Here is a 12410-nt window from a genome sequence, read left to right as displayed (position 1 = left end):
CGCGAACCCAGCCCCTGCCCCGGCCGGCACCGCCGCCATGCCGCCGGAAGGCGCGCTCCTCCTTCCTTTCCCCGCCGGCCGCAGCACCTCGCCGCCCTCCCGCCCCGACCGGACAGACCCAGGCGCCAAAACACGCCGCTCCCGTTTCTCCCTTTCCGTTTTTTCCCTCTTCCCGCCCCCGCCAAGTGGGCGCGCAGCCCCCGGGGGCCGCGGGCCGCCGCCTCTCCGCCGGGCGGAACCCAAGCTCCGCGGGGCAGCGTTTCCCGCCGGGGCCGCTCCTCGAAGGTCCCGCCCTTTTCGCCGCGGAGCAGGCTGCTGGCAGGAGGGCGCGGCGGAGCGCGGGGAGACACCGCCGGGCCGCCGCCATGGTGGGTGCCGGGGCGGTGGGGCGGGATGGGGGCGGCGGGGCACGGGGCAGGGCGGGGAAGGGGCGAAGGCGGCCGAGCGGGCTCTGCCGCCCCGCGCTGAGGGCCCCGCCGTCGGGCCGCGGCCTCCGCCGGCCGCCGCCGCGTGTCCCAGCGGCGCCGGGCCGCGGCTGCCCGGCCCCGGGCCGCCGGTGCCCGCTGACGGCGCTGCCTTGTGCCCACAGCCGCAGAACGAGTACATCGAGCTGCACCGCAAGCGCTATGGCTACCGCCTGGACTACCACGAGAGGAAGAGGAAGAAGGAGGGCCGCGAGGCGCACGAGAGGTCGCGGAAGGCCAAGAAGATGATCGGGCTGAAGGCGAAGCTCTACCACAAGCAGCGGCACGCTGAGAAGATACAGATGAAGAAGACGTGAGTACCCGCCCCTCCTCAGGCGCCGTCCGGCCATCCCGAAGGATGAGACGAGGCGTTGAATGTCGTTACAAAGAACCTGCTTATTACTGGGATCGTGCGTTAGGCTTTTAAATAGCGCTCGGGTCGTGGGAGAAAGTGGGTTTCGCGACGGTGAAGGCGTTTCTGGCTTCCTCTCTTCTCAGTGGATGTCAACAATTCTGCTCCTAAAAGCTTTCCGTAGGATGGGTGTCCATTAGCAATAGCAGTGACTAATGTTGATTATGATAAAAATTTGCTTGGGTCTTTTGTATCAGCTGCTGTCCTAGTGTAGCAAGAGGCAGCGGGCATTTTTTTAGCAGTGTTAACAGAGAGAGTAACGTACACAGTGTTTGAGCAGAATGTGAGGCTTGTCTTCCAGGGTAAGTTACAATATCAAGCATAAATAAGCAAAAGGTTTTTTTTCCTCTGTTGTTCAGAGATGTAAATCGACGCTATTAACAGTATTTTTTATTGCTAATGAAATTAATATCTCTCCACCATATTGTTTTTGTTGTTTTCCAAGTGTTCACAGTTATTTTCTTCTGCTGCTTTTAAAGGTACTGGATTTGTTAACTAGTTCGTTAGTCTTTTCCCTTACATGGCCTCAAAATTAATGAAACACGACCCCTTTTACACACACACACATTCCTTCAGATTTGTAAGCATTACCATCATAGAAGAGTAGTACTATGTTATTTTTTGTCAGAGAGGAAGGCTGCTGTCTCTCAAAGTGCTTGGCTGCTTGTTTTAAGTCCTTCAGAAATTCGTTAATAAGATACGTGTCTTGTGTTCCTGTCTTAATAGGAATTGACAAGCTTTCGTGCGGTCTGTCAGTTGTTACATTAAGTTAAATTACTAGTTTACTTTGAAAATTATTTAGGATTATTCCTTAAATATAAATATGTATTTGTTTACAAATATCTCTTAAAAGAAAAATTTGAGTAGGCACAAGCTAATTTAAAAGGATATATCTGTGATCTAAAAATGAGCCCTTTTTTTTTCCTGCTCTTGATACCGATTTTCTCTCCTTGTAGAATTAAAATGCATGAAAAGAGAAATACAAAGGAAAAGAATGATGAAAAAACACCTAAAGGAGCTGTACCAGCATACCTGCTGGACAGAGAGGGCCAGTCCCGGGCTAAGGTTCTCTCTAACATGATCAAACAGAAAAGAAAAGAAAAAGCTGTAAGTAACTGTGTTAAAGTTCATATACTTAGTATTACTTGTGACAGTGACCACTTTGTGTTGCTGATGCTCAAGGGACCTACAGCCTATGAGTAAAGTGTAAATACTGATATTATACGAAACCTGAAACCTTGAGTAACTGACCAATCTAGGACAAAGTAAGCATATGCAATATCTTGATTTTTGTAACTTTAAATGCTAATTAAAATAAGTAGCTATGAATTGTATAAAAAGTATGGTGTACCACTACTATTTAGTGAAATTTTATTTTGTGGTTTGGTTGTCACCTTTCATTTAGCAATGTGGCATGTAAGACTATTGACTCTTTTTTTTTTCCCCTTACAGGGAAAATGGGAGGTTCCTGTGCCAAAAGTCCGTGCACAAGGAGAAACAGAAGTTTTAAAAGTGATTCGTACAGGAAAGAGAAAAAAGAAGGCCTGGAAGAGAATGGTTACAAAAGTTTGTTTTGTTGGAGATGGCTTTACTAGGAAGCCTCCTAAATACGAACGATTCATTCGACCAATGGTAATGTTCTCAAGTCTAAAAGAATGTTTACATATTAATTATTTTCGTAGAATCATGGTTTGGATTGAAAGAGACCTTAAAGATCATATAGTTCCAACCCCCTGCCATGGGCAGGAACACCTTCCACTGGACCAGGTTGCTCAAAGCTTCGTCCAACCTAACCTTGAACACTTCCAGGAATGGGGCATCCACAGCTTCTCTGGACAACCTGTTCCAGTGTTTCACCACTCTCATTGTAAAAAATTTATTGCTTCTGTCTAATAGAAATCTGCCCTCTTTCAGTTTAAAGCCATTGCCCCTTGTCCTGTCACTACATGCCCTTTTAAAAAGTCCCTCTCCAGCTTTCCTGTAGGCCCCCTTTAAGTACTGGAAGGCTGCTGTAAGATCACTGCAGAGCCTTGTCTTCTCCAGGCTGAACAGCCCCAACTCTCTCAGCCTGTCTTCATAGGAGCGGTGCTCCAGCCCTCTGATCATCTTCATGGCCTTCCTCTGGACTTGCTCCTGCAGCTCCATGTCGTTCTCATATGGGGGATTCGAGAACTGAATGCATTATTCCAGGTGGGGTTTCACGAGAGCAGAGTAGAGGGGCAGAATCACCTCCCTCGACCTGCTGGCCATGCTTCTTGTCATGCAGCCCAGGATATGGTTGGCTTTCTGGGCTGCCAGTGCACATCGCCGGCTCATGTTGAGCTTCTGATCAACTTGCACCCCCAAGTCCTTTTCCTCAGGGCTGCTCTCAATCCATTCTCCTCCCACCCTGTAGTTGTGCTTGGGATTGCCCCGACCCATGTGCAGGACCTTGCATCTGGCCTTGTTGAACTTCATGAGGTTCTCACAGGCCCATCTCTCCAGCCTGTCAGTGTCCCTCTGGATGGCATCCTTTCCCTCCACTGTGTTGACCACACCACACGGCTTGGTGTCATCTGCAAACTTGCTGAGGGTGTACTTGATCCCACTGTCCATGTCGCCGACAAAGATGTTAAATAGCACTGACCCCTGAGGGACACCACTCGTCGCTGGTCTCCACTTGGACATTGAGCTGTTGACTGCAACTCTGAGTGCAACCATCCAACTAGTTCCTTATCCACCGAGTGGTCCATCCATTAAATTCATGTCTCTCCAGCTTAGAGACAAGGGTGTCATGCAAAGTCATGTTGGTTGTCACCAGTCACCTCCTTATTTGCCATATGCCTTAGCGTAGTCACCAGGAGGATCTGCTCCATGATCTTGCCAGGCACAGAGATGAGACTGACAGGCCTGTAGTTCCCTGCGTCTTCCTTTTTTCACCCTTTTTAAAAATGAGGGTTATCTTCCCCCTTTTCCCATCATCAGGTCCCATTGGCTTGTCACTTCCAGGTTCCTTAGATGGTCTCGAACCTGATCTTCTCCTACAGTGGGTGGTTCTTCATTCTCCCAGTCCCTGCCTTTGCCTTCTGTGACTTGGGCAGTGTGGTTAAAGCTTTTGCCAGTGAAGACTGAGGCAAAAGAGTCATTAAGTACCTCAGCCTTCTCCATATCCCGGGTAGCCAGCTCTCCCATTTCCTTCTGGAGAGGGCCCACATTTTCCCTAGTTCTCCTTTTATCACTGACATACCTATAGAAGTTTTTTGTGTTGCCCTTGATGTTGCTGTCCAGATTTAATTCTGTCAGGGCTTTAGCTTTCCTAATCTGATCCCTGGTTGCTTAAACTATTCCTCTGTGTTCTTCCCAGACCACCTGTCCTTGCTTCCACCTTCTGTAGGCTTCCTTTTTTTGTTTGAGTTGGTCCAGGAGCTATTTGTTCATCCATGCAGGCCTCCTGGTGTTTTTGCCTGACTTCCTCTTTGTTGGGATGCACCGCTCCTGAGCTTGGAGGAGGCGATCCTTGAATATTGACCACCTTTCTTGGGTCCCTCTTTCCTCCAGGGCTTCATCCCATCGTACTCTACCAAGCAGATCCCAGAAAGCTGCTCTCCTGAAATCCATGGTAGTGAGCTTGCTGAGCACCCTGCTTGCCAGCCTAAGGATCTTGAACTCCACTATTTCATGGTCACTGCAGCCAAGCCTGCTCTTGAGCATCGTGTTTCCCACCAGCCCCTCCTTGTTGTTGGGAACAAGGTCCAGCAAAGCATCTCTTCTCTTTGGTTCCTCTATCGCTTGGAGAAGGAAGTTATCATCAATGCATTCCAGGAACCTCCTGGATTGCTTATGCCCTGCCGTGTTGTCCCACCATCAGGTATCGAGGTGGTTGAAGTCCTCCATGAGGACCAGGGCTTGTGAAACGTGAGGCTGCTCCCATCTGTCTGTAGAGGGCCTCAACCACCTGGTCTTCCTGGTAAGGGGGCCTGTAGCAGACCCCCACTACAATGTCGCCTGTCCCTGCTTTCCCTTTAATCCTGATCCATAAGCTCTCAGTTGGCTCCTGCTCCATCCCCAGGTGGAGCTTCATGCACTCCAGCTGGTCTTTAACATAGCAACACCTCCTCATCTCCCCTGCCTGTCCTTCCTAAAGAGCTGTATCCTTCCATTCTGACGCTCCAGTCATAGGATTCATCCCACCACATCTCCATGATGCTAGAAAGATCATAGCCCTGCAGGTGTGCACACACCTCTAACTCCTCATGTTTATTCTCCATGCTGTGCGTGTTTGCATAGAGGCATTTAATTTGGGTCCCAGATGAATCTGACTTTATGGCTGGAGTGTCTGGAATTCCCTCTGCTGCTCTTCAGGTGCTCTCAGCTTGTCTTGATCAAGCTTGATATTATCTGCCTCTCCCTTTTTAACTTACTGCTTTGAGTTCCTGTGGCAAGGAAGCTTTCTTTTATGATAATGCACTTGTTTACTACTGATGTAGAACATTCCTATTAGTTTCCTTGCAGAAATCTAAATTTAGAATAGCCTGAGGGTGGGGAGATGTCCCCGCAGTCACAGTTTGTGTTGAAATTTTTCTGCTCTTACTCCCGTAACTCAGGTGATGCCAGTAAGTTAAAGCTAGAAGCTGTCAAATTAGCAGGGGAAAGTCTTTAGCAAACGCACTTTGAATAGCTTTTAAAGTTGGAGGCTTCTTTTCCAAGCTGCTGTGATTCTGCCATGTGCAGGAGCCAACTCTGTTCTATGACTCCAGAACTCTCTCCTTCTGGCTAGTTAAGTAAGCTTGAAGTCACACAGTTGTGACTGTATGCAAGGGAAATGCTAATACCTCCAGTCTGACCTTTTCTTACACAGCTGCAACAACAGTGCTAGGGCTCTAGTAGCCTGGTAGCACACAGGAGGAACAGTTAGGTTCACTAAGACAGTATAGTTTTTCTATAAATACCTCATTCCTCACAGGAATCAACAGAATCACTAGGCAGGCTGCCTGTTGGATCGTACCCCATTACTATTTTGATGGTCATCTTGCACAGAATCATAGAATGGTTAGGGTTGGAAGGGACCTCAAAGATCATCTAGTTCCAGCCCCCCTGCCATGGGCAGGGAAACCCTCCACTACACCAGGTTGTCCAAACCCTCATCCAACCTGGCCTTGAACACTTGCAGGGGTGGAGCATCTACAATTTCTCTGGGAAACCTGTTCCAGTGCCTCACCACCCTCTGAGTGAAAAATTTCTTCCTTATATCCAATCTAAATCTCCCTTCTTTCAGTTTAAATCCATTGCCCCTTGTCCTATCACTACAGGCCCTTGTAAAAAGTCCCTCTCCAGCTTTCCTGTAGGCCACCTTTAGCTACTGGAAGGCTGCAGTAAGATCACCCCGGAGCCTTCTCTTCTGCAGGCTGAACAACCCCAACTCTCTCAGCCTGTCTTCATAGCAGAGATGTTCCAGCCCTCGGGTCATCTTCGTGGCCCTCCTCTGGACCTGCTCCAGCAGCTCCATGTTGTTCTCATATTGGGGACTCCAGAGCTAAACACAGTATTCCAGGTGGGGTCTCACGAGAGCAGAGTAGAGGGGCAGAATCAGAAGCCTTGGATACGTTTTTATTGATACAGAAAAGGTTATAGTACTTCATGGTAAAGTACCCTTTATAAAGCACAGGTTGCTAGGTAGAAAGTGCTGTAAGAGCACTTTACAAGATGTGAAAGGTTTTTCACTTTTACCGGAATAAAAAAAAACACACCTGTCTTAATAACCAGTAGCACTGTTAAATGCGTTACCATAAACACCTTCTTCATGGAACAGAAGCCATCTGAGGTAGCATGTATTCTCCTTGTGTTATTATTAAAAATTTGCATCCTGAAAACATACACAGAAAGCTTTATCTTGTCATTAATCAGTTTTTAAACAAAGCCAGCATTCTGTAGCAGGCAGATAGCGTTCTGTATTCTGGGTTGTTTCATTTTTGCCAGTCTCTCAAAACATAGGAAGCTGAGGACATATGCTAAAAGTGTTCACCTAGGTTAGTCTTGAGGCCTTAAAGCAAATACTAACTTGTTCTAACACTTCTTATGTGACAGGGCTTACGTTTCAAGAAGGCACATGTGACACATCCTGAACTTAAAGCTACTTTTTGCCTACCTATCCTTGGTGTAAAAAAGAATCCTTCTTCTCCTTTGTATACAACGCTGGGTGTCATTACCAAGGGTACCGTCATTGAGGTGAACGTGAGCGAGCTTGGCCTTGTGACACAAGGGGGCAAAGTTATCTGGGGTAAGTAGTTAAACCAGCTATATTGCACAACTACTTTCAGAAGTTTAAGTTTTCATTGCCTGATGTATTGTTAAGATGGCTTCCTGTAAGTTGTCATAATTGATCCACTGTTAAATGTGAGGTTTGGGCTGTAGCAGGAGCCAGGCAGCTCTGAAAACGCAAGTTTTAAGCTTAGCCTTTCCATTCACGCTTTCAAAATCAAATAAGGTGAAATTCAGAACAAAGGCTCAACTTGTTTGCCTGTGTCTCACATTAAGCAGTACTACAAGTCTGTAAGACCTTCCCACATGAACTAGGAACCAATTGTATTATCTTTTCCGTTGAAGTTCTGTGTACAAGTATCTTCATAGGATCAAGCTGACTGCTTTTAACAGAGAGGTTGACTTGGACTATAGCAGAACCTATGAATTTTTATTTTTTTTTTAAATCTACCCAGAACACTAAGTGATCCATTTATAAAAAAAAACAGCTTGAATAAAATATTTTGAGAACCTAAGTTTGCAGGTCAGCAGAAGGCAGATTTAGATTTCAAAACACATTTCAGTTTTGGAACAAGAATTTCCTATACTTAAAAGAGTGGATTGAACTTGCAAACGTAGAGAATTTTAATTTATTGTATTAACTACTTCAAGCTTTTGTAGACATTTAATTCTTCTTTCTCTTTAGGGAAATATGCACAAGTAACAAACAATCCAGAAAATGATGGCTGTATTAATGCAGTTCTACTTGTTTGAGTTGCGTTTGATACTAAGCATTGGACATGGGCTCCCGCAAAATCAGTGCAGTTCCAACAAGTTTCCAAGATCTCTGGAACCTTCAACCATTCAGGAACATTGACCTCATAAGCTGGTGAGGAACTTCACAGCTGCTTGGGATTTTGTATGTATTGTGTTTGCTCTGCTGAATGGGGTCTAAATAAAGTGATTCCATTTTCATTTTGCTAATGTGGTATGGATTTGGTCTCAACCTTCTTGGTGTTTTTACCGTTGAAGCTTCCTGGCTGAAGTATTTACACATTACATCTGATTCAGGTCACATTCCTAGTGATGCAAGATACAGCTGTTATCTCCCATGATGGCCTACTGTAATAGCTAAAGGCACAGAGGAACATGTATTCTGCTTCTGGGAAAGCAAAAGAGCTGGAAGAATGCAGCCGTAATCTTATTGCAGACTGACAGACACCTAGTGTGATACTTGCCTCTACAGAAGCATGGGCGTGAGAACACACTAGCAGCATAGGGATGCAGCAGGGGAAGATAAGTAGGAGGGCAGCTGTTTCCTCCACCCTGCCCCTGTTACCTCACGTTTTTTTCCTCTTTGCCTCTATGATTGCGTTAATGGAAAGAATAAGGGCTAGAGAGTGTAGCACTGTAGTTCCAGCCAAGAGGGAGAACGGTTTCAGAAGTTTAAATTTATGAAGTTGTAGGGGTTTTGAAATGTGAAATTTGAGAGTGGCATGACAGCCCTGATACTACAACTAGTAGCAATTTTGGTGCCTTTAAGAAACATTCAGGAAAAACTAAAGGTCATAAGCATCAACTCATCAATATATATATTTAGCTTGCATACTCAAGCTATAAGAAACAAAAACTGCTCCTAAACTAGAAGCTTTCAGCAATGCTGTATATGACTGCATCAGTTGTCTTCCACTAAAGAATTCGGTGGTAAACAAACTTTACACAATCTATCACTACAAATAAACATTCTCACCATTTTATATTCCTGTTCTTAAACAGTACTACACTTCAAGCCAAGCTTTTAACATGAATTCCAAGTCAAATCCTTCTAAGCTTCCTCCAGTTTATGAAAGCACACTTAATCCTCATCATTGTAAGAAGGAAACTTTCAGACAAAACTCTTAAGGTCTTAGTTTCAGAAGCCAGAATGTGAATAGGTTTGTGGGTTTTGTGTTAACAAACGTTTAAGGCTAGAGGTGGTGACGTGCAATAAGCAGGCTGAGTAACAGATTACAGAATCACAGAATAATTAAGGTTGGCAGGCACCTCTTGAGATTGCGTAGTGCAAGCTCCCTGCTTAAAGAGGAGTCAACTACTGTAAGTATCTGAGTATCTCAAAGGAAAGGAGATACCTCTGGGTTGCCTCTCTGGGCAACCTGATCCTGTGTTTGACCATTCTTAAAGTTTTAAGTGGTTCATGTTTAAATAGAATTTCCTATATTCCAGTCTGTGTTTGGTGCCTCTTGTCCTGTCACTGGGCACCGAGAAGACTCTTGCTCCATCTTCTTTATACCACCCCCCTATGAGGTACTTATACACAAATTAAGGTCCTCCTGAGCTTTCTCCTCTCCAGGCTGAAGAACTGCAGCTCTCAGCCTCTTGTATGACAGATGCTCCAGTCCCTCAACCATCTTCCTGACCAAATCATGCTTCAGATCTGGAACTTTGGCCAGGAAGTCAAGCTAGCTGCTTTTGTACCAGATTTCTAGCTTCTTTTACACTGTCTGATAGAGGCAGTATTTTAACCATACTAAAATCTTCTCCTCTTACAGGCTGTTTTGTTTAACACATTGCCCTCATCTAGGCTTAATAAAACACAGTAAGGTTTTTACTTTGTGTAGTGGCAAGAGATGTGAAACTAAGAGAGTCACAAGCCAGTGAGTCATTTGCTTGGCGAGAGGGCGTTTTGCTAAAGCAGATAAGCCTCTAAGTTCTTGTCACCTTGCCCTTTACTGCATGTTAACAAATAACATGAACAGAATACTGCAATTTTCTACAGCTGTCTCAAGAACATTACTACATTTTATACTGCAAAGACATGACTTGTTGGCTGAATAATTGTTGCACCTAAAGACATTTTAGTGTACCGCACAGAAGGGAGTGCATTACAGTATTTCTAGTTGGCTTGTCTATAGGAAGCTACGTTAATATCTTAAGTTTATACCAACTATACAAGATGATGTAAAGAGCAGAATACACACTGTAACATTCAGAACAGCCTATGCTACATTTTTTTTTTATTTTTATAAAAGTCTGATGCACAAGCTAAGTAAGTACAGGAAATTGTTTTAATTGATAAAAGATTTTTCAATTAATATTTGAGCTTTTAAAGCTCTTTGGTAGCAGACAGATTGTAAAATGCTAGTTCTAGTGAAGTGAACCACTTTAAAACATGCCTCCTGTATAGTAGAAAAGTCTCAAATATTAAAAACCAGGAAACAAAATCATCACAAAATATAAGTTTAATTACTACTTCAAAACATTTCCAAAGTAGCCAAGACAGTACTGAAAAAAGGAGAAACTAACACTGTAACAAGGCTTAAGTACAATACTCTAGAACAGCACCACACTTTTCATAAGATTTATAAACAGGGTATCACTAGTTTAGAAAACATCTAACAGGACATTTGTGAAAATAAATATAGAAGTTTATCCCCTTTGAAGTAAAATCTTAGAGTGGTTACTTAAAGCAGAGAAGCTGAAGCCTAGGCCTATTGGTTGCTATGTTTAACTTAGTAGTCTTGATGGTGTTGTGAATGATCAATTTGATTACTCACATCTACAGCTGACATGATGTAAAAACGCAAGAAACCAAGGTCAGGTGTGATTTCAAATAAGTTAAAATCACTTTTGAAATAAGACATGTATACATTTTCATGTAAAGGGCTATGAAAAATGAGAACAGCAAACAAGAATTCTGCATGAAATGAAAACAGAGCAAAGGAGAATGCAGGAGAAGTGCTGCTTGTTAATTTTTGACAGGATTTGCTTTGCAAGGGAGACATTTGAACAAATGTATGATGCAAGTTGGATTCACACACAAAACCATTTACCCTTGAAGTGCAAGGCTGAAGTCACAAATTAGTATTCTTTAAGCTCTATTCCTAGACTAAATAAAACTCAAAAATAATACTGCTTGCTTTCACTGTACACATGTAGTTCCACAGCAGGTTGTAACAGCATTTGGTACAAACTTGTATAAAGTTGGTGTTTTAATCATTGGTTGCTGGTGCAATAAGATCTTAAAAATTCTTCATGAGTTTGATGGTAATAAGACAGTTAACAGACCAAAAAAAAAATTGTCCAGGCCTAAAAAGCACCGGTTTTCCCCAAGGCAAAGCACTTTAGTCAATACAGTTGTCAGAAATGTTATCTGGCCTTAATGTAACAGAAGGTATGGAGTATTAAGCTACTGTTCCAATGGGACAATCAGTACAGCAATAAAAATTGTTACTGAAGTCAGTAGTTTGATTTTGCTACTTTATTTACTGCAAGATTATTGACACCAAAGAAGTTACTATAGAAATAAACAGTGCCCTTTACTTCAGAGTACTGCTGTGATCAAAATTAGAAAAATGTCCTGTTTTCAAGACACTATGGGTTATCAGAATTGCTAATTGCACCCCAAGTACCCACATTATGTACTTTTGAGTTTGACCATAAGCTACTATCTCAGGGTACCCCAGACTTACAGAGGTATCTAATCAAGAGTATACTTAAAGATGCGAAGTTAAGTTCAGTATTTAAAACGGACTCACTGAAATGAGATCAGAAATCCAACTGTTCTCAGTAGAAACTCAAGACTGACCTAATTTAATTATCCTGCTGGAATATTTATGTATTCAATATGCAAGTGTCTTAAAAGAAAGACACTAATTGAAATCAGTTCCAACTTAGCCACAAAAAGTAAGAGCCAGATGAGTGACATTACAGAGAAGCTGTGGATGCCGCATCCCTGGAGGTGTTCAAAGCCAGGATGGATGAGGCCTAGGATGGAGGAGGCTTTGAGCAATCTGATCTAGTGGAAGGTGTCCCTGCCCACAGCAGGGGGGTTGGAACTAGATGATCTTGAAGGTCCCTTCCAACCCAAACCATTCCATGATTACCTTTCTCAGGACCACTGTTTTCTGACCTCACAGGGAATACAAGCAATAAATACCAATATCAAAAATCCACCTAGAGGTAATTGAAATAACCGGGACTCACTTTTCATAAGCAAAAGAATCCTTAACTTCTTGAAAGTGGATACATTTGTATCAATTGAAGTACTCAGATTAACCTTTAGTAAAGCTTGCTCTAATAATTGAAGATGAGTCACAATATACTGTATACAAACACCCTTTAAGCCACCAGCCTTCACAAATCCATAGGTCTATTTTCTAGCCACTTTTTTTTTTCCTCTTTTTACACACACACAAAAAAAATCATATTTTCTGTGTGGCTTCACTTTTAGTGCTAACAGAAGTTTTGTCTCCTCTGCTTTGTAGGAAATGCTTGATTAGTTTTAGAAATGCTTAAAGTTCACTTGAATTATGTTGACA

General features: G+C 43.5%; 1 protein-coding gene across 1 annotated transcript; it reads left to right on the top strand.

The window, feature by feature from the left end:
- The first annotated feature begins 307 nt into the window (after positions 1 to 307).
- NSA2 (NSA2 ribosome biogenesis factor) lies at positions 308 to 8067 on the top strand. Its single transcript, XM_086629325.1, has 6 exons — positions 308 to 368; positions 590 to 777; positions 1833 to 1983; positions 2329 to 2508; positions 6940 to 7132; positions 7799 to 8067. Exons 1-6 carry the CDS (start codon positions 366 to 368, stop codon positions 7864 to 7866), a joined length of 783 nt encoding a protein of 260 aa, XP_086485451.1. The 5' UTR covers positions 308 to 365; the 3' UTR covers positions 7867 to 8067.
- Positions 8068 to 12410: the final 4343 nt, after the last annotated feature.

Source organism: Tauraco erythrolophus, chromosome Z (genome assembly GCF_009769465.1).
Source record: "Tauraco erythrolophus isolate bTauEry1 chromosome Z, bTauEry1.pri, whole genome shotgun sequence".
Lineage (NCBI taxonomy): Eukaryota > Metazoa > Chordata > Aves > Musophagiformes > Musophagidae > Tauraco > Tauraco erythrolophus.
Note: the sequence above shows the minus strand (reverse complement) of the source record. Positions and strands in the feature narration are given on the sequence as shown.